The 18,967-nt window shown below is 49.2% G+C and overlaps 1 protein-coding gene and 2 non-coding genes across 3 annotated transcripts in view; 1 reads left to right on the top strand and 2 right to left on the bottom strand.

The window, feature by feature from the left end:
- Nucleotides 1–1,396: 1,396 nt before the first annotated feature.
- On the bottom strand, nt 1,397–1,468 carry trnaa-cgc (transfer RNA alanine (anticodon CGC)). The gene has a single exon. It is a non-coding gene; the product is annotated as a tRNA-Ala (tRNA).
- A 333-nt stretch (nt 1,469–1,801) lies between these two features.
- trnag-gcc (transfer RNA glycine (anticodon GCC)) lies at nt 1,802–1,872 on the bottom strand. Its single transcript has one exon. It is a non-coding gene; the product is annotated as a tRNA-Gly (tRNA).
- Nucleotides 1,873–1,934: 62 nt separating this feature from the next.
- The window catches only part of gpd2 (glycerol-3-phosphate dehydrogenase 2 (mitochondrial)), a 442,371-nt gene continuing 425,338 nt past the window's right edge, over nt 1,935–18,967 (top strand). Inside the window, exon 1 of the mRNA XM_072475144.1 lies at nt 1,935–2,193. Within this exon, the coding sequence (XP_072331245.1) occupies nt 2,158–2,193 (36 nt within the window). The 5' untranslated portion in view covers nt 1,935–2,157. The remainder of the gene's footprint in view (nt 2,194–18,967) is intronic.

Below are 18,967 nucleotides of genomic sequence, written 5' to 3'. Positions count from 1 at the left end.
TTGGGGTTTGAGGTGGTGGAACACCACAGGATAATTTGATTACTCCATCCTTATACGACTGTTGACAAAGTGCTTCAAAGCAGCACTTGTTAGGATGAACCTAGAAGCTATGGAAAATAAATGGTGAAATCTTGGATTTTATCTGAAAATATTCCCCAGCTCCAAGACTCAAGTAAAGACAGATGGGAAACACATTGAATCTATTTCTAATTCAATCTCTTTGACAATGCTGTGCTGGGTGACATTGATCTCAGAAGCATCAAATGTTAACAGACTTCTTTGAGGGAGGAGTTGTGTGCGCAGCAGAAATTCAGGAAGCTAATTTGATATGCTGTGATGAGATCAAAATTTCAGGAATGGGAGGATTAGAATACTGAATGGTCAACAGTGGGACCAACCTCGCTGTGGAGACAAAATTTAGAGCAGCACTCCAAAACTTCAAAAAGGACAAATTGGACCATGGAGGGGTAATAAAGGCAATCCCTCTGGAGTTGATTACCTCTATTTCCTGCATTCAGTGGCCTTTTTACACACCTGGATAGGATCTACACCTGTGGTTAGCAGGTGCAGATTCTGCTGGACCTATCAAGGTCGACAGGCTGGAATGCCTGGGGCTAACCTGATATTACAGAGGCAGGTCGAAGAAGTATGTGCCTCTCTCATCCCCAACCACCCTCTCTGCTCCTGACAGATTGAAGTGGCAGAAAACAATCAGATACAGGTTCTTTGGCAAATTGCTCCATCCCATCAGAATCTTATTGGAATTACCAGCCTTTGTCCCAGATTCTGCTGAAATAATTAAATCACAGATGTATTATTGACAAATTCACAATGTAGCCCCATTTTGGGCTAACAAATTGTGGACATGATGTTGTGGGGCACCTCCAGTATTGGTTCAAAGCAGCATCTCAAAGGACAAGTTATGAATTGCTAAATATTGCTTGTAATAGAGTTAAAATCAATTTTGAAATTGGTTGTAAATTGTGTCATTATTCCCCAGGCTGGATTGTCTGAGTTTAATACACATTCCCCAGAGCTGGGCTTTTCTTTCTGTTACCTGTGTAAATTCACTTTGTTTGGAAAAAAAATTCCCAGAATCTTTCCCATAAAGACAAAACGATCTTACCAACCTTACTTTCCAAATCAGAAATTGGGTTATGTAGACCGAGGTAAATTTCCTTTTTGGGAAGGAGCTTCCGCTTCTTAATGGACACACGGGAAACCTCGCGTTTCTTCATGATTTTGCTTTGCCTTTTAAGTCACGTTGAAGCCAAAAACAATAATTTTTTGGCTGTTTAAATGTCTCATCCCTTTCGCTCTGAGGGTAGTATGTGCAACTGAATTTGTTGAAGTAGAGGATCGTACTCGACCAGGAGATAAATAAAATACAGCTTTCTGGAGATGCCGGGGATTGAACCCGGGACCTCACACATGCGAAGCGCGCGCTCTACCACTGAGCTACATCCCCAAGCTCGAAAACTGCCTCTAAATAATGGCTGAAGTGGAGTTAACTCGGCCGTTGTTGAAGGAGGGGGTGAAATATGATTTTAGTTGATGAAGCTTTCCTGTTGTGTCGACCGTTCAGCTGGAGATTTATCTCCGAAAGGGTTGACCAATACCAGCGAGGCGCCAACATCTCGCTCTCGGGTCGGCGAGACCCACAAGATCAATTTGTTTCTTCCGACCGGATCAACGTAAAAATTCAAATGTGATTGGGAACAGGCGAGGTTTTTCTTTGAAATAAAAATAAAAATAAAAATAAATGATTAATTGGGCCGAGGGGGGGGGGAATAAAAATCATTGCATCGGCCGGGAATCGAACCCGGGCCTCCCGCGTGGCAGGCGAGAATTCTACCACTGAACCACCGATGCATAAGGAATATAGCGCGCATGCACTATACAACTGCAACTGCCAACGGTCGTTCTGCATCTGTAACTGAACTCAGCATTAACCGCTCAGGACGACCACTCATCAATTCATTGACATTTTTCTCGTCAGTCCACTCTGAATTTGCTGCAGGATTCTTTGCAGCCAAGCTGCTCTGAATGGACTGTACACTTGCGTTGTCAGGTGGATAAACAAGCTCTCACCGGGGAAAACAAAGCTCACTGTCCTCGTGTCAGCAAGTGGAGGAAGTCTGTAGCTAAAGTAAATACATGAAATGGAAGAGGGCCACCACGGTTGAGGTCAAGGTAAGGATGGCAAGGGCTGCTGGCTGGACTGGACTTGGTGCAAGTTAGGATACAAACAGAGAGTGAGTTCAACCTTACTGAAGTGTGCAAAATGGAGGATGCCCAGGAAAACATACTGGGATAGTCAAGTCTAATGGCACCAAAGGCTTCCAGCAGCAATTTGTGCTGAAGTGCTGGAGCAGAATGGACAATGTTATGCAGGTGGAAGTAGGTGGGCCTAGTCCATGATGGAGTGGACGTAACTTCATTGCAGTGTTAATACAAGCCAACTTGTGACAATAATAAAGATTATTATGTCGGGTCAGAAGCTCATCTCAGGCCAGATAGGACATAAAGGCTGTCAACAGTTTCAGCCTGAGATGGTGATCGAGGCAATGGATGGGAAAGGGAGTGCAGGATGGGGACCAAAGTCACAATTTGCTTTCGCAAATTATGTAGTTGGAGGAAATTTCTGCACACCCAATACTGGATGTCAGATTAGCGACGTGGCAGTTATTAACCAGAGGTGGTGGAGCCACATAAAATAACTGGGTAACAGACAAATTACATATTGCATGAGCAATATTAGCTGAGGATAAAACTGAGTCTGACCCAGTGGTTTTATTAGACTTGACACTCTATGTCCAGTCAATGGGAAGCAGCAATTAACAAAGTAAACAGATGGCAGATTTAAAAAATGTGAATACTGGAGATTCACATCTGTTAAGTGAAAACATGTAATACAGTGCAGAAGGAGGCCATTTGGCCCATCGAGTCTGCACTGACCCACTTAAGCCCTCACTTCCACTCTATCCCTGTAACCCAATAACCCCTCTTCACCTTTTTGGTCACTAAGGGCAATTTATCATGGCCAATCCACCTAACCCGCACGTCTTTGGACTGTGGGAGGAAACCGGAGCACCCAGAGGAAACCCACGCAGGCACTGGGAGAACGTGCAGACTCCGCACAGACAGTCACCCAGCAGGGAATTGAACCTGGGACCCTGGCACTGTGAAGCCACAGTGCTAACCACTTCTGTTACTGTGCTGCCCTGCAAACTATTACTTTGTGCTCTTGATGAAGTACTTCTAATAATCTCTCTCTAAACCTTGGTGGAATAATGAATCTTAAGCCCCAAAGGAGACAGCCTTGGGGCGTGATCTAACGGCTGCGTTGCGCCCGATGCGAATCTGTGCAAGCAAGTTAGATCGCAGGAGAGGTCGAAATCGGAATCCACACCGGGCGTAGATCGGTTTCCGATCTAACCGGTCCGCTTCCTTTGGCGGGTTTCGGATCCCGCCCGGACGTGGCGAGGTACTAATTAACACGGATTGAAGGCAATCTCCATCTCACTAATAAGATAAGTGCCCTATCTAACGGCCTCCCGGGATCTAACTGGCTCCTCGGCGGAAGAACACGCGGGCGCCCTTTAGCACACCTATGTAAAGTTGCGCAACGGCAGCTGTGGAGATCGGAGGAAGTGAGTAGCCATCTTCAAAATCGAGCATGCAGCCCAGGGGCACTGGAGCTACTGCCTCAGTGCTCGATGTTGGGGGGGGGGGGGGGGGCTGGTGGTGGAGACCCGAGTTGGAAGAGCCTGGTCGAGGAGCTGGGTGCCATCAGTGGGAGGTGGCCTCGGGCCGGGGGGGGTGGGGGGGGGGGGGGTGCAGTGCGGGGGGGCGGTGAGGGGTTCAGCGCCCATGGGTTCTACAGGTCATCACCCAAATTCTGTGTACCCATAATGGACAAATACAGCTGCTGTCTGTGTCCTACTGAACAGCTCCAGGGACAAGCCTTGTCCATGGTAGCATGATGCAGGCCACTTTAACTCCCTCTGACTGCGGCTCTGACTGCGGGCAGCATCTGGCTGCACAGCTGAAGGTTATTGCTAATAGGGAATTGGCGATGTTAGTTATGTGAGCAGTGTTTTGTTTGCTGCTGCTCCTACTGCTGGCTGCAGATTCCTGGAAATTGCTGTTGCTCTTTCCTTCTTTTTCTGTAACGGAAAGACGGACAATCTTTTCTACGATAACGTGGTCCTGGAACACCGGACTCAGGAGGACGTATGAGTCCAGGAGACAATCCAGTTTGAAGCAAGAAGATGTTGTGGGATCTGATGCACGACATTTTTCCAAATGGACCACCTGCTAACATTGAAGAAATGCATTCACAGATTGCTGATGTTTTGTTGCTGGTGTGATGAGTGCTGCATGTAACTGACACATCACCGTGGATTAAACACGCTGGAAGTCAAGGAAGTTCAACTGCACCTTCAGCGCGAGTGGAATATGTGGATGTCAGGATTTGTTTCTGGTGAGATTGGGCCATGTGGGCGGGCCTGCACAGCTTTGGCTCCTGGACGGAGAATAGCACTAATACGTGAAACAAGCAACACATTGATGGACAGATCATTTCTACGACAAAGTTCTGGACATGATCACATATTCTCAGGCTTATCTTCCATTTCCATCGAGGAACCTGCGAGGGGTGATATTGTGTGTTTTTCTTTGTGTGAAAATGAGCTGATATAGCTTTGTATTGGTACCAATATGAAACTGTGACATTTCCTTGTGTTTAATGGTTAGTGTGATATGTGGAATAAGAACATAAGAACATAAGAACTAGGAGCAGGAGTAGGTCATCTGGCCCCTCGAGCCTGCTCCACCATTCAATGAGATCATGGCTGATCTTTTGTGGACTCAGCTCCACTTTCCGGCCCGAACACCATAACCCTTAATCCCTTTATTCTTCAAAAAACTATCTATCTTTATCTTAAAAACATTTAATGAAGGAGCCTCTACTGCTTCACTGGGCAAGGAATTCCATAGATTCACAACCCTTTGGGTGAAGAAGTTCCTCCTAAACTCAGTCCTAAATCTACTTCCCCTTATTTTGAGGCTATGCCCCCTAGTTCTGCTTTTACCCGCCAGTGGAAACAACCTGCCCGCATCTATCCTATCTATTCCCTTCATAATCTTATATGTTTCTATAAGATCCCCCCTCATCCTTCTAAATTCCAACGAGTACAGTCCCAGTCTACTCAACCTCTCCTCGTAATCCAACCCCTTCAGCTCTGGGATTAACCTAGTGAATCTCCTCTGCACACCCTCCAGTGCCAGCACGTCCTTTCTCAAGTAAGGAGACCAAAACTGAACACAATTAATGTTATGTAGTTGATTTTCAAATCTTTGTTACTGGTGACCGTTCAATAAACAATATTCTCAAGTGCTGCTGCAGGTTGTATTTGCTGATTGTTCCTGATGGTAGCTGCAAATGCCTGAAGGCGGATTGATTTGAATGAGCAATTTGATGGAGGCATTGAAGAAATGCTTTTTCAGCTTGCTGATGACTTTATTGTACTGTTGACTGTTCAATGTTTAATGCCTGGACATCCTTTCCTGCAGCGTATGAGGTAGACAACGTTGGCCGAGTCGCACGAGTATGTACTGCGTACCTGGTGGGTGGTGTTCTCACGTGTAATGGTGGTATCCATGTCGATGATCAGGCACGTCTTGCAGAGATTGCCATAGCAGGGTTGTGTGGTGTCGTGGTCACTGTTCTGAAGGCTGGGTAGTTTGCTGCAAACAATGGTTTGTTTGAGGTTGCGCGGTTGTTTGAAGGCAAGTAGTGGGGGTGTGGGGATGACCTTGGCAAGATGTTCATCTTCATCGATGACGTGCTGAAGGCTGTGAAGAAGATGTCGTAGTTTCTCCGCTCCAGGAAAGTACTGGACGGCGAAGGGTATGCTGTCGGTTGTGTCCCATGTTTGTCTTCTGAGGAGGTCGGTGCGGTTTTTTGCTGTGGCGCGTTGGAACTGTCGATCGATGAGTCGAGCGCCATATCCCGTTCGTACGAGCGTGGTACATTGGCGAGACCATGCAGACGCTGCGACAACGAATGAACGGACATCGCGCGACAATCACCAGGCAGGAATGTTCCCTTCCAGTCGGGGAACACTTCAGCAATCAAGGGCATTCAGCCTCTGATCTCCGGGTAAGCGTTCTCCAAGGCGGCCTTCAGGACGCGCAACAACGCAGAATCGCCGAGCAGAAGCTTATCGCCAAGTTCCGCACACATGAGTGCGGCCTCAACCGGGACCTGGGATTCATGTCGCATTACATTCATCCCCCACCATCTGGCCTGCGAAATCCTACCAACTGTCCTGGCTTGACACAATTCACACCTCTTTAACCTGGGGTTACCCCATCTCTGGATCAGTAAAGATTTAATCACCTGCTAATGCTCGCATTCCAAGCATTGTCTGGCATCTTTGAATCTGTCTATATATATGTTCCTGGAACATACCTCTTCATTCACCTGAGGAAGGAGCAGCACTCCGAAAGCTAGTGACATCGAAACAAACCTGTTGGACTTTAACCTGGTGTTGTAAGACTTCTTAATTTGATGGAGGCATTGAAGAAATGCTTTTTCAGCTTGCTGGTGACTTTATTGTACTGTTGACTGTTCAATGTTTAATGCCTGGAGGCCATGTGTTTGTTTGCTGCCGCCTCTTTTGCTTCTGTAGCCTGGAGTAAGGAAAGGGAGGACGTAAGATGACCTGCTGCCAGTGCTGGAGAAGAGAAGGGGTGCTCTTTCTCTCTTCTGGCGTGCCCTGCGTCAGTGTGACTTTCCTGTGTGACTTTCCACTGTTGAGAGTCTACTGCTGGAAGCTGCGGGAGGGGAGAGAGAGAGGCAGACCTCGACTGAGCAATTTGGTGAAGGTGTTGATAAAATACTTTTGAAGATTGATGGTGACTTTATTGTACTGTTGACTGTTTAATGCCAGGAAGATGTTTGTTTGTTTATTGTCACTCTTTTGCTTTTCTAGCCAGGAGTAAGGAAAGGGAGAATGTAAGATGACTTGCTGCCAAAGCTGGAGAAAGGGAGAGGGAGCTCTTTCTCTCTTCTGGTGTGCTCTGCATCGGTGTAACATTCCGCTGTTAATTACACACCCCCAAGCGACTTTCCACAGTTGAGAGTCTGCTGCTGGGAGCTGTGGGAGGGGGAGAGAGAGGCGTGTTGATCTGAATGTGCAACTTGATGAGGGTGTTGAAGAATTGCTTTTGTAAATTGCTATTGTACTGTTGATTGTTTATACTGTTTATATGAACTGCTGTATTTTTTGTTTGTACTGATATTCTGTAGCAAAAAGGTGCCTGGGTGTACAACACGGTGCCTTTTCCATGTTGGTTAACTGTTAGCGTGATGTATGGATTGTTAGTAGCTTGTTTCATCTTTTTGTATGAAGGTACTGTTGACCGTTTAATAAACAAAATATTCTCAAGCAGGGTGTGTTTGCTGATTGTTCCTGCTGGTTGCTGCAAATACCTGAAGGCCGTATGTTTGTTTGCTGTTATCTCATCTGCTTCTGTGGCCTGGAGTAAGGGAAGGAGAATGTAAGATGACCTGCTACCAGTGCTGCAGAGGGGGAGGGGGTGCTCTTTCTCTCCTCTGTTGTGCTGTACATTGGTGTGACTTTCCGGTGTGATTATGCCCACCTTTGAGGGTCTACTGCTGGAAGCTGCGGGACGGGGAGAGGCAGAGTGATCCAAATGCTGCTGCAACTGCCTGGAGGCTGTGTCTTTGTTCGCTGCCACTTCATTTGTTTCTGTGGCCTGGAACGAGGGAAGGAAGTATTTAAGATGACCTGCTGCCAGCACTGGATAAGGTGTCGGGGTGCTGTTTCTCTCTTATGATGTGTTCTGCATCGGTACGAAATTCTGGTGTGATTATTCCCACCGCTATAACGAGGTCCATGCTGCCACCCATGCTGTCATTGAATGGTGCTCAGAATGGATGCCTGGACCGCTATGATGGTGCACTGCAGTACACTGCTTCATGGTGGTCTGCTGTGCCCTCCACAACCTGGCACAACAGCGCGATCATGTGCTGGAGGTGGAGTAGGAGAAGGACGGACATGCGGCCTCATCTGAGGAGACAACGAGAAGGGGCCGGACCAGGAGGGGCTGGAGGGCGAATCTGGGGAGGACTCACAGGAGCAGCTGGGGGAAAGAAGACAGACCGTGGCAGTGGCAAGGGTCCAGCACATACCCGGAGGGACAGTGACGTCCTCATCCTCACACACTTCGCATGGTACAAGGCCTTGCCCATCATCTCACCCCCTTCCCCCAGTCCCCCCCTTCCCCAGTCCCTCTCACCCCTACTACACCCCCTTCTCCCACCCCACCCGTCCCCGTGATCACCCCCTTCACCTATTGGCCTCCCCCATCCCCCACCCTCCCACCGATTCCCCCCCCCCTCCCCCCCCCCCCCCTGCTGACGAATGTGATATAAAATAGTTACTTTAGAGATATTAGTTACTGTAATGTAAACATAGGCCGGTCTGATTCTGTTAGTTCACAGACAAAGGATTTCAGAATGCATGGCAAAGCAAGGGGCAGGGGTGTCCAGATAAGGAGGAGAAAAGGATGCTGGGTAATAGGAGGCCAGAGGAAAGGATGAGAAGTGAGCCAATCAGGATGTATGGCCAGGTCAGGAGGGGTATAGGATGACCTATGGGAATCGTGTATGTGAAACTTGATGCCATTTGAATGTATTTGCAGAAATCCCTTTGTCTCCTTCTTCATTCGTTTTCCAAGGGTCTAGGAGACAAGTTCTGAGTCCTGTGCCTGTGTGAAATGAATCAGATTTGCAAGTCAAATAAAATAACTAATGCTGTACCTGCAAATCCATCTCGACTTTTATTGAGGCCAGACTGACGGGTAAAGAAATTTATATTTGTCACCGCCACCCCACTACCCTGTTCCACCCTCCCAGGTTCTGTGTAATATCACTCCAGTGTGATGGGCCTGTGTCGGCACTGTCAGCGGGTCATTATACAAGGTAGAAGGGTGAGGTAAACTCCTCAATCTATGCCATAGTCTGACTCCTGTCTTTCTGCTGACAGCATGCGCACACCCATCACCTGCACGTGGTATGCATCAAGGCCCTATGGCTATTGATGCCCCATGGTGGGTATCCGCTGGAGGAACTGGGGCCGGAGACACTTGGCTGCCTTACCAGTGACACTGGCATCACCCTGCCACCCTGTTCTGCCCGTTGACCTCAGGATGTGCCGGCGTAAAGAGGAGGGGACTTCGGAGAGCTGGAGACCACCATCGTCTCCCTGGTGGGCGGCTCCGGGTCGGCCTCCAGCACTCCCTCTTCCCTGACGCTGCCTGTGTAGCCCTGGGGGTCTCCATGGGATGGAGTGTCAACTGGAGTGAGCTACAGAGGCCCCTGCATCATCTGGCCCTGGCGGCTCCCTATTGTCTGCACCATAGTGTTTATGTCCTCAGTGATGCTCCTCAGTGACCGTGCCATGCTCTGGAGTGCCTCAGCAATGTCCACCTGCACCTGGGACACGTCCCTCAGCAACTGGGACACACTATTGATGCCCTCAGCTATGGCCGTCACTGACTGAGCAACGCCTTGGACACCTGACACTCATGGTGAAGACATCATGTTCCAGGCTTTCCACTGTGGTCGCCACCCTAGCAGTGTTGGCCTTGGTGCCACACATTGCCAGCATCATCTCCTGCGCCTGTAGCCTTCGGGACTCCTTCAATCGGTTATGCAATCGCCGGAGTATCGCTGACATCCCCTCCTGAATCTCACGGCTGCACCCTAGCATCTGCATCAGCTCCAGGATAACCTTGTCCAGAGGCTCGGCATCTGACCGTGACCCAGCTGAGTTCTGTGATCCAGCAGACCTCCGACTGCTGACTTCCTCGGATGTTCCTGCCTGCACCTGATGTGCATCAGCAGCTGTGTGGTGCTTACCAGATTGTGCCCAGAAGCCTGTCCACTAATGTTGCCCACCGAGGTGTGTGTCCTGCGCTAGTGGAAGGTGGGGATGACAGCCGTTACGCATCGATGGTGACATCCTTGGAGCTCTCCTCCGAGGTGTTCTTCTCTTGGAAGTCAGGGGGGTGACCATGGATGGCCTGGCACTATCCAATGGAGATCCTGTGATCGAAAGGATATGTGAGCTGTGAGAGGGAAGGATCATTTTGTCCGACGTGCACAACTCACTGGAGACAGGTCATCTGGGTGAAGGGGCAGTGGATCCTCACCTCTGCGGCGCAGGCCAACCTTGTGGTCGGTGACTGCTCTGGCCTTAGTCAACCTCATGATCTCCAGGGCCCGTTCCTCATAGTGGGTGAAGACTTTGATGTCTGGCACCCCTTTGCCCATCTGGAACCTTTCCTGCCTACTTTGTGCCAACTTCTGCGGGGACAAAAAGAGGGCATTGTGAGCCGCATTTCTTATGCATTGGGGGGAGGGGGGATCTATGGCAGAACATGTGTGGGCACCACTGCTGGGGCACAGTCACGGTGTTATGCTGGGGCCGGGGGTGGTGTGAGGTGCCAGCCGTCGACCCGGTGTGGGGAGGTGAAGGTGGTAGCAGGTGGAATCGATGCCAGGTGGCCGCTGTTAACTTACCCGTGTGGCCCAGTGGAGGTTGTTGGCCTTCTTCCTACACTGGAGGCGGTCCTTCTGGTCATGCTGCCCGAACTGACAGCTGTTGCCACTGCCTCCAAGGTGTTATTGGCAGCCCTGTGGCTCGCCCTCTGACTCCCTCGGGGGAACATGGTGTCTTGTCTCGCCTCTACAGCATCCAGCAGCCTGGTCAGGTCGGCATTATGGAAGCGTGGAGCAGGTCTACAAGGTGACATGGCTGTGTGCTGTCTGGAATGCGTTCAGAAGGAACGGTTTATAATAATAATCTTTATAATAATCTTTATTGTCACACAAGTAGGCTTACATTAACACTGAAATGAAGTTACTGTGGAAAACCCCCAGTCACCACATTCCGGTGCCAGTTCGGGTATACAGAGGAAGAATTCAAAATGTCTAATTCACCTAACAAGCACATCTTTCGGGACTTGTGGGAGGAAACCGGAGCACATGGAGGAAACCCACGCAGACAAGGGAGAATGTGCAGACTTCCACAGCCAAGGCACCCAAGCCGGGAATCGAACCATCGTACCTGGGACCCTGGCGCTGTGAAGCAGCAGTGCTAACCACTGTGCTACCGTTCCGCCCGGTTTATGTTCTGCTGCCGCTTGTTTGCGGGGTGCTGCTGGGTGCGGTCCAGATGAATCATTTGGCAGGATGGCCATTTCCGCCTTGAAGTCCGTGGGGGATCATTTCTGGCTGCAATTGATGTTAGATGCTGGCTGCAGTCCCGCTGGGTTGGCCGTCGGGAAGCCGGGAAGTGGCGTCCTCTACTGCACTTAGTGCTTCTCCCATTATATTGCACCCTTGGCCTACACTCAGTTCATTTCAATGTGTGAAATACTGCAATTTATCATCACCACACTGGGCAACCATTCATAACATAATTGAACACGTTGTTGAGTACCAAATCCTTGAGAATTTCTTCACTATTTTTTCTGGCACTTTTTATGTAAATAAAGTCAGGTACTTCTTTGTGGTCAAAGTGAGAGCGGGTGGAGAACCTTGCTATGCGTGCCTGCTACAGTGTTCTGATGAAGCTCAACACAAACTCAAGGAACAGCACCTCATCTTTCCTTTCAGAACTCTATAGCTTATTGGACTCAACAGCTTAACCTCTGACTCCATCTTGACAAATGTGTTTCATTCAGGTTTTATTTTGTTAGCCTGTTTCATTGTTTATTCCTTCATGTTGCACTCAGATGGCTAGAAGGCAGCCATTCACACCTCATCTGGGTACAATCTTCAGTTGCAATTTTCCACAACTGTTTTTGTTGGGCATGTTCAGTGATAGGAACAGAATATCTTGCGAGAAGGCAATTGTCACCTTTTACATCAGCATGAAAGTTTGCTGCGATCCAGTCAGTGGTGGGCCTCGTTCACTGTCATGCAACATCGGGAACCTAATTTTCATTCATTTGCATCTCATTACGTAGGAAAGGCATGTACTTGGTGTTCAGACCTCTAAGGGGAGTTCAAAGATGAGTGCTGAGCTTGCGGAATGGCTCCGCATATTCAGTTGGGTGGGGGGGCGCTATCAAAGGACTCAAAGGTGAAGAAGCATGACTTGGAGGTACTAGCAAAGAACTCGGGGATGAGGAGGCATGACTCAGGGCCTGAACTGGGATACCAGGGCCGAAGTCGGGTATACCAGAGTCTGAATTGGGTGTGAGGAGGCATGATTCGGGGATGCCAGAGTCTGGGTTTGAGTATTGAGGTTGGAGTCGGGGGGGGGGGCGGGGGGTACCAGGGTCTGAGTTGAGGGTACCGGGATCTGAATCAGAGGTGAGGAGGCATGACTCGGGTACCAGAGTCTGAGTTGGGTGTACCGGAGCCGGAGGTATAAGTTGGAGATGAGCAGCCTTGAACTTGAGGGATGCAGAGGCAAGCCTGAAAGGCTACCGGGGGTCAAACTGAAAGGCTGGCGGGAGTCAAACTGGAAGGCTAACAGTTGGAAACTTGGGACAATGCCTGCGCCTGAGATGAGAGCTCGGGATGCGGTCGAGGGGCCAAAGCTATGGCCACGTGATCACATTTTGTGGGACAAGGGTGGTGTGGGGTGTTGCCATTCAGTGACTGAAGGATTGGGCATCAACATACTGGCGAGGACATCACTCTCTCCTTTGAGAGCTGGTCCTGATGATGATTGGGCAAACATTGGATCTATGGAGACAGATGCATAATCAAAGACCCCTCCCTCCCAGGTTATTCTCTCTTCCAACCTTTTCCATCGGGCAGGAGATACAAAAGTCTGAGAACACGCACTAACAGGTTCAAAAATAGCTTCTTCCCCACTGTTATCAGACTCTTGAATGACCCTTTTATGGACTGAACTGATCTCTTCACGCATCTTCTCTACTCAGTAGTACGACTGTTATGGGCCAGGGTTTAGAGAACCCCAAGTGTATCATGGAGTCCACTTGACCCACAACTTTTACTAGATTGTGGTATGGGGAGCACACGGCCCACTCTACAGGTGTGGTACAGCAGAAATGGAAAAGTGTTTTTTAAAGCAAAACAATGTTTATTCTATGAACTCAAGTTAACCTTTTTAAAACATACAGTGAACATCTTAGCAACCATTCAAATACAATCCCCAAAGAATACAACACTAAGTAATTCTTAAGCTGTCCTTTTAACATCCAGAAGACTTACAAAAAACATAACCTTTAACAGAAGCACATCAGGTTAAAAGTCACTACTCAGAACATTTATAATTCTGAATTAACCAAATGATCAAGTGACAGTCTTTTCTGGCTTCAGCTCCAACACTGAAAATGAAACCAAAAAGACACAGACACACCCAAGCTTTTCTCAAAGTGAAACTAAAAAACAGAGCCAGAGCTCAGCTCCACCCACACTCTGACATCACTGCAGTAACATGAGCAGCCAAACATTTCTTAAAGCGACATTCTCATGACACTACACTCTGTATGTTTCACCCGATGCCAGTGTCTATGTATTTACATTGTGCATTTTTATATGTTCTATGTTTTTTCATGTATGTAACGACCTGCCTGGACTGTACGCAGAACAATACTTTTCACTGTACCTCGGTATACGTGACAATAAATCAAAGTCTCTCTCTTTGATATGACAGTGATGAGACCGAAGGAGAGATTGAACCTGTTGGACTGGTGATCATTCTTCTGGCTCATAGACATAAGAGAAGAAAACATTAGTCGAAGTACTAGGAGTAGCAGGGCCTGCTCCACAGGTAGTGGAGAACCCCAGAGAGCCGTCACACGGATGTACCTCGCTAGTCCCAGGGTGTGCAGATGACACATAAGAACATAAGAACTAGGAGCAGGAGTAGGCCATCTGGCCCCTCGAGCTTGCTCCACCATTCAATGAGATCATGGCTGAACTTTTGTGGACTCAGCTCCACTTTCCGGCCCGAATACCATAACCCTTAATCCCTTTATTCTTCAAAAAACTATCTATCTTTATCTTAAAAACATTTAATGAAGGGGCCTCTACTGCTTCACTGGGCAAGGAATTCCATAGATTCACAACCCTTTGGGTGAAGAAGTTCCTCCTAAACTCAGTCCTAAATCTACTTCCCCTTATTTTGAGGCTATGCCCCCTAGTTCTGCTTTCACCCGCCAGTGGAAACAACCTGCCCGTATTTATCCTATCTATTTCCTTTTTAATCTTATATGTTTCTATAAGATCCCCCCTCAATCTTCTAAATTCCAACGAGTACAGTCCCAGTCTACTCAACCTCTCCTCATAATCCAACCCCTTCAGCTCTGGGATTAACCTAGTGAATCTCCTCTGCTCACCCTCCAGTGCCAGTACGTCCTTTCTCAAGTAAGGAGACCAAAACTGAACACAATACTCCAGGTGTGGCCTCACTAACACCTTATACAATTGCAGCAGAACCTCCCTAGTCTTAAACTCCATCCCTCTAGCAATGAAGGACAACATTCCATTTGCCTTCTTAATCACCTGTTGCACCTGTAAACCACCTTTTTGCGACTCATGCACTAGCACACCCAGGTCTCTCTGCACAGCAGCATGTTTTAATATTTTATCATTTAAATAATAATCCATTTTGCTGTTATTCCTACCAAAATGGATAACCTCACATTTGTATGTAAATTGTGAACAGTTGTGGGCCCAACACTGATCCCTGAGGTACACCACTAGCTACTGATTGCCAACCAGAGAAACACCCATTAATCCCACTCTTTGCTTTCTATTAATTAACCAATCCTCTATCCATGCTACTACTTTCCCCTTAATGCCATGCATCTTTATCTTATGCCGCAACCTTTTGTGTGGCACCTTGTCAAAGGAATTCTGGAAATCCAGACATACCACATCCATTGGCTCCCCATTATCTACCGCACTGGTAATGTCCTCAAAAAATTCCACTAAATTAGTTAGGCACGACCTTCCCTTTATGAACCCATGCTGCGTCTGCCCAATGGGACCATTCCGATCCAGATGCCTTGCTATTTCTTCCTTAATGATAGATTCCAGCATCTTCCCTACTACCGAAGTTAAGCTCACTGGCCTATAATTACCTAGCTTTCTGCCTACCTCCTTTTTTAAACAGTGGCGTCACGTTTGCTAATTTCCAATCCGCCGGGACCACCCCAGAGTCTAGTGAAATTTGGTAAATTATCACTAGTGCATTTGCAATTTCCCTAGCCATCTCTTTTAGCACTCTGGGATGCATTCCATCAGGTCCAGGAGACTTGTCTACCTTTAGCCCCATTAGCTTGCCCATCACTACCTCCTTGGTGATAACAATCCTCTCAAGGTCCTCACCTGTCATAGCCTCATTTCCATCAGTCACTGGCATGTTATTTGTGTCTTCCACTGTGAATACCGACCCAAAAAACCTGTTCAGTTCCTCAGCCATTTCCTCATCTCCCATTATTAAATCTCCCTTCTCATCCTCTAAAGGACCAATATTTACCTTAGCCACTCTTTTTTGTTTTATATATTTGTAGAAACTTTTACTATCTGTTTTTATATTCTGAGCAAGTTTACTCTCATAATCTATCTTACTCTTCTTTAGTAGCGTTCTGTTGTCCCCTAAAGATTTCCCAGTCCTCTAGTCTCCCACTGATCTTTGCTACTTTGTATGTTTTTTCCTTCAATTTGATACTCTCCCTCATTTCCTTAGATATCCACGGTCGATTTTCCCTCTTTTTACCGTCCTTCCTTTTTGTTGGTATAAACCTTTGCTGAGCACTGTGAAAAATGGGTGAATGTAGGAGAGACAGTCGGGGCGGGAGTCCGGTGCCTGGGGGACTGGAGGGTGCGGGAGGCGTGGGCACGTGGCTGGCCTAGAAAAGGAGATGGCTAGTCGGCAGGGGGGCGGAACGAGCAGCCCCCTGATAACTTGGAATGTGAGGGGCCTGAACGGGCCGGTCAAGAGGGCCCGGGTATTCGCGCACTTAAAGGGACTGAAGGCAGACGTGGTTATGCTTCAGGAGACACATCTGAAGGTGGCAGATCAGGTTAGGCTGAGAAAGGGATCGGTAGGGCATGTCTTTCATTCAGGGCTGGATGCGAAGAACAGAGGGGTTGCAATACTGGTGGGGAAGCGGGTCTTGTTCGAGGCACTGAATATTGTAGTGGATAATGGAGGTCGATATGTGATGGTGAGTGGTAGGTTGCAGGGGGTGCGGGTGGTACTGGTGAACGTATATGCCCCGAATTGGGATGATGCCGGATTTATGAAACGCATGCAGGGTCGGATTCCGGATCTGGAGGTAGGAAGCTTGATAATGGGGGGGGACTTCAACACGGCGCTGGACCCAGCACTGGACCGTTCTAGGTCCAGGACGGGTAAGAGGCCGGCTGCAGCCAAGGTGCTCAGGGGGTTTATGGACCAGATGGATGGAATGGATCCATGGAGGTTTGCTAGGCCGCTGGCCAGGAAATTTTCCTTCTTTTCCCACGTCCATAGAGCCTACTCCCGGATAGACTTTTTCATTTTGAGTGGGGCGCTAATCCCGAAAGTGGAGGGAACGGAATATTCGGCCATAGCCATCTCGGACCACGCCCTGCATTGGGTGGAGCTGGAGTTGGGGGAGGAGAGGGACCAGCGCCCGCTGTGGCGCCTCGATGTGGGACTGTTGGCGGATGAGGGGGTGTGCGGGCGGGTGCGGGGGTGTATTGAAAGATACTTGGAACCTCATGACTGTATTTTCTTCTTTTTTGTATCACTGCGTGCGGGTGTAGAGATTAAAGGAGCCAAGGTGGTATATATTTGGACGAGGGAAGGGACAGGACTTTCACTCAAAATGAGAGTTCTTTGGGGTGTCGGTGGATAGGCGGGGTTTGTGTGCTAAAAGGGGATCTTTGGGCTCTCCTGGGGCCGGGCAAGTGGGAAAAGGACCCGGCGGGGGCCTCCACCCTGGCCGGTTTGTGCCGGCCAGTGAACGGGAGTGAGGTGGGGGGAGGGGCTGCGGCCATCGGAGCCTGGCAGAACAGGGTCCGAGTGGTCTAGCCGGGGTGGAAAGTTGGGGGGGAAGGAACCGAGGGTAGGGGGCGGAGTTTTACAAGAGGCAGTGGACAGGAGGAGCTGGAGACCTGGGGTGGGGGGGTGGGGGGTGGGGGGGGGGGGGGGGGTGGGAGCTGTGTAAGATTAAGGGTGACTACGGGTAATCCCTGATTTATTTTTGTCATTTGTTTATGTAAACATGCGGGTTGAGGTTTGGGGGTTGGTGGGTAGATGGGATCGTTGTTGTTATTATGGGGACTGACATATCTTGCTGATTATTGTTTATTGTTGATGGATGTAAATGTGGGAGAAAATGTGAAAATGGAGGAGAATAAAAATTTTTTTAAAAAAAAGAAAGATACTTGGAGGCCAATGACGACGGGGAGGAGCAGGTGGGGGTAGTCTGGGAGGCGCTGAAGACGGTGGTTAGGGGAGAGCTAATCTCCATTAGGGCCCATAGGGGGAAGAGAGATGGGAGGGAGAGGGAGAGGTTGGTGGGGGAGATTTTAAGGGTGGACAGGAAGTATGCAGAGGCCCCCGAGGAAGGGCTACTTAGGGAGCGACGGAACCTCCAGACGGAATGCGACCTGTTGACCATGGGGAAAGCAGAGGCACAGTGGAGGAAAGCGCAGGGGGCGGCGTATGAGTATGGGGAGAAGGCGAGTCGGATGCTAGCACATCAGCTTCGTAAGAGGGAGGCAGCGAGGGAGATTGGTGGAGTCAAGGATAGAGGGGGGAATACGGTGCGGAGTGCGGTGAGAATAAACGAGGTATTTCGGGACTTCTATGGGGACCTGTACAGGTCAGCCCCCAGCGGGGGAGGAGGGGATGCGACGATTCCTGGATCAGCTGAGGTTCCCGAGGATGGAGGAGGAGGAGGTGGCTGGTTTGGGGGCGCCGATTGGGCTGGAGGAGCTGGTTAAAGGATTGGGGAGCATGCAGGTGGGGAAGGCCCCGGGGCCGGATGGGTTCCCGGTTGTATTTTACAGGAATTACGTGGACCTGCTGGGCCCGTTGCTAGTGAGGTCTTTTAATAAGCCGAGGGAGGGGGGTCCTTGCCCCCGACAATGTCCAGGGCGTTGATTTCTTTTGTCTTGAAGCGGGACAAGGATCCATTGCAATGTGGGTTGTATAGACTGATCTCGCTCCTCAATGTTGACGCTAAGTTGCTGATGAAGGTGCTGGCTACGAGAATTGAGTACTGTGTCCCGGGGGTGATTAATGAGGACCAGACGGGATTTGTGAAGGGTAGGCAGCTAAATACAAATATGCGGAGGCTCCTCAATGTGGTTATGATGCCCTCGGTGGAGGGGAAAGCGGAGGTAGTGGCAGCTATGGACGCGGAGAAGGCCTTTGATCAGGTGGAGTGGGAGTATCTTTGGGAAATGTTACAGAGATTTGGGTTCGGGGAGGGGTTCATCAGTTGGGTGAGGATGCTATGTACAGCCCCAGTGGCGAGTGTGGCTACGAACCGGCGGAGGTCGGAGTACTTTCGGCTGTACCGGGGGACGAGGCAAGGGTGCCTTATCCCTTATCCCCCTTGTTGTTTGCACTGGCAATTGAGCTGCTGGCCATGGCACTGAGGGAGTCCAGGAAATGGAGGGGATTGGTCCGGGGGGGGGGGAGAGGAACACCGGGTGTCGTTGTATGCCGATGACCTGTTGTTGTATGTTGCGGATCCAGTGGAGGGGATGGCGGATGTCATGTGGATCCTTAGGGAGTTTGGGGACTTTTCGTGGTACAAACTCAACTTAGGGAAGAGTGAGCTTTTTGTGGTGCATTCAGGGGACTAGGGAAGGGGGATAGACGAGCTACCGCTGAAGAGGTCGGAAAGGAGCTTTCGGTACCTAGAAATCCAAGTAGCTAGG

This window comes from Scyliorhinus torazame, chromosome 2, assembly GCF_047496885.1.
Source record: "Scyliorhinus torazame isolate Kashiwa2021f chromosome 2, sScyTor2.1, whole genome shotgun sequence".
Taxonomy (NCBI): Eukaryota; Metazoa; Chordata; class Chondrichthyes; order Carcharhiniformes; family Scyliorhinidae; genus Scyliorhinus; species Scyliorhinus torazame.
Note: the sequence above shows the minus strand (reverse complement) of the source record. Positions and strands in the feature narration are given on the sequence as shown.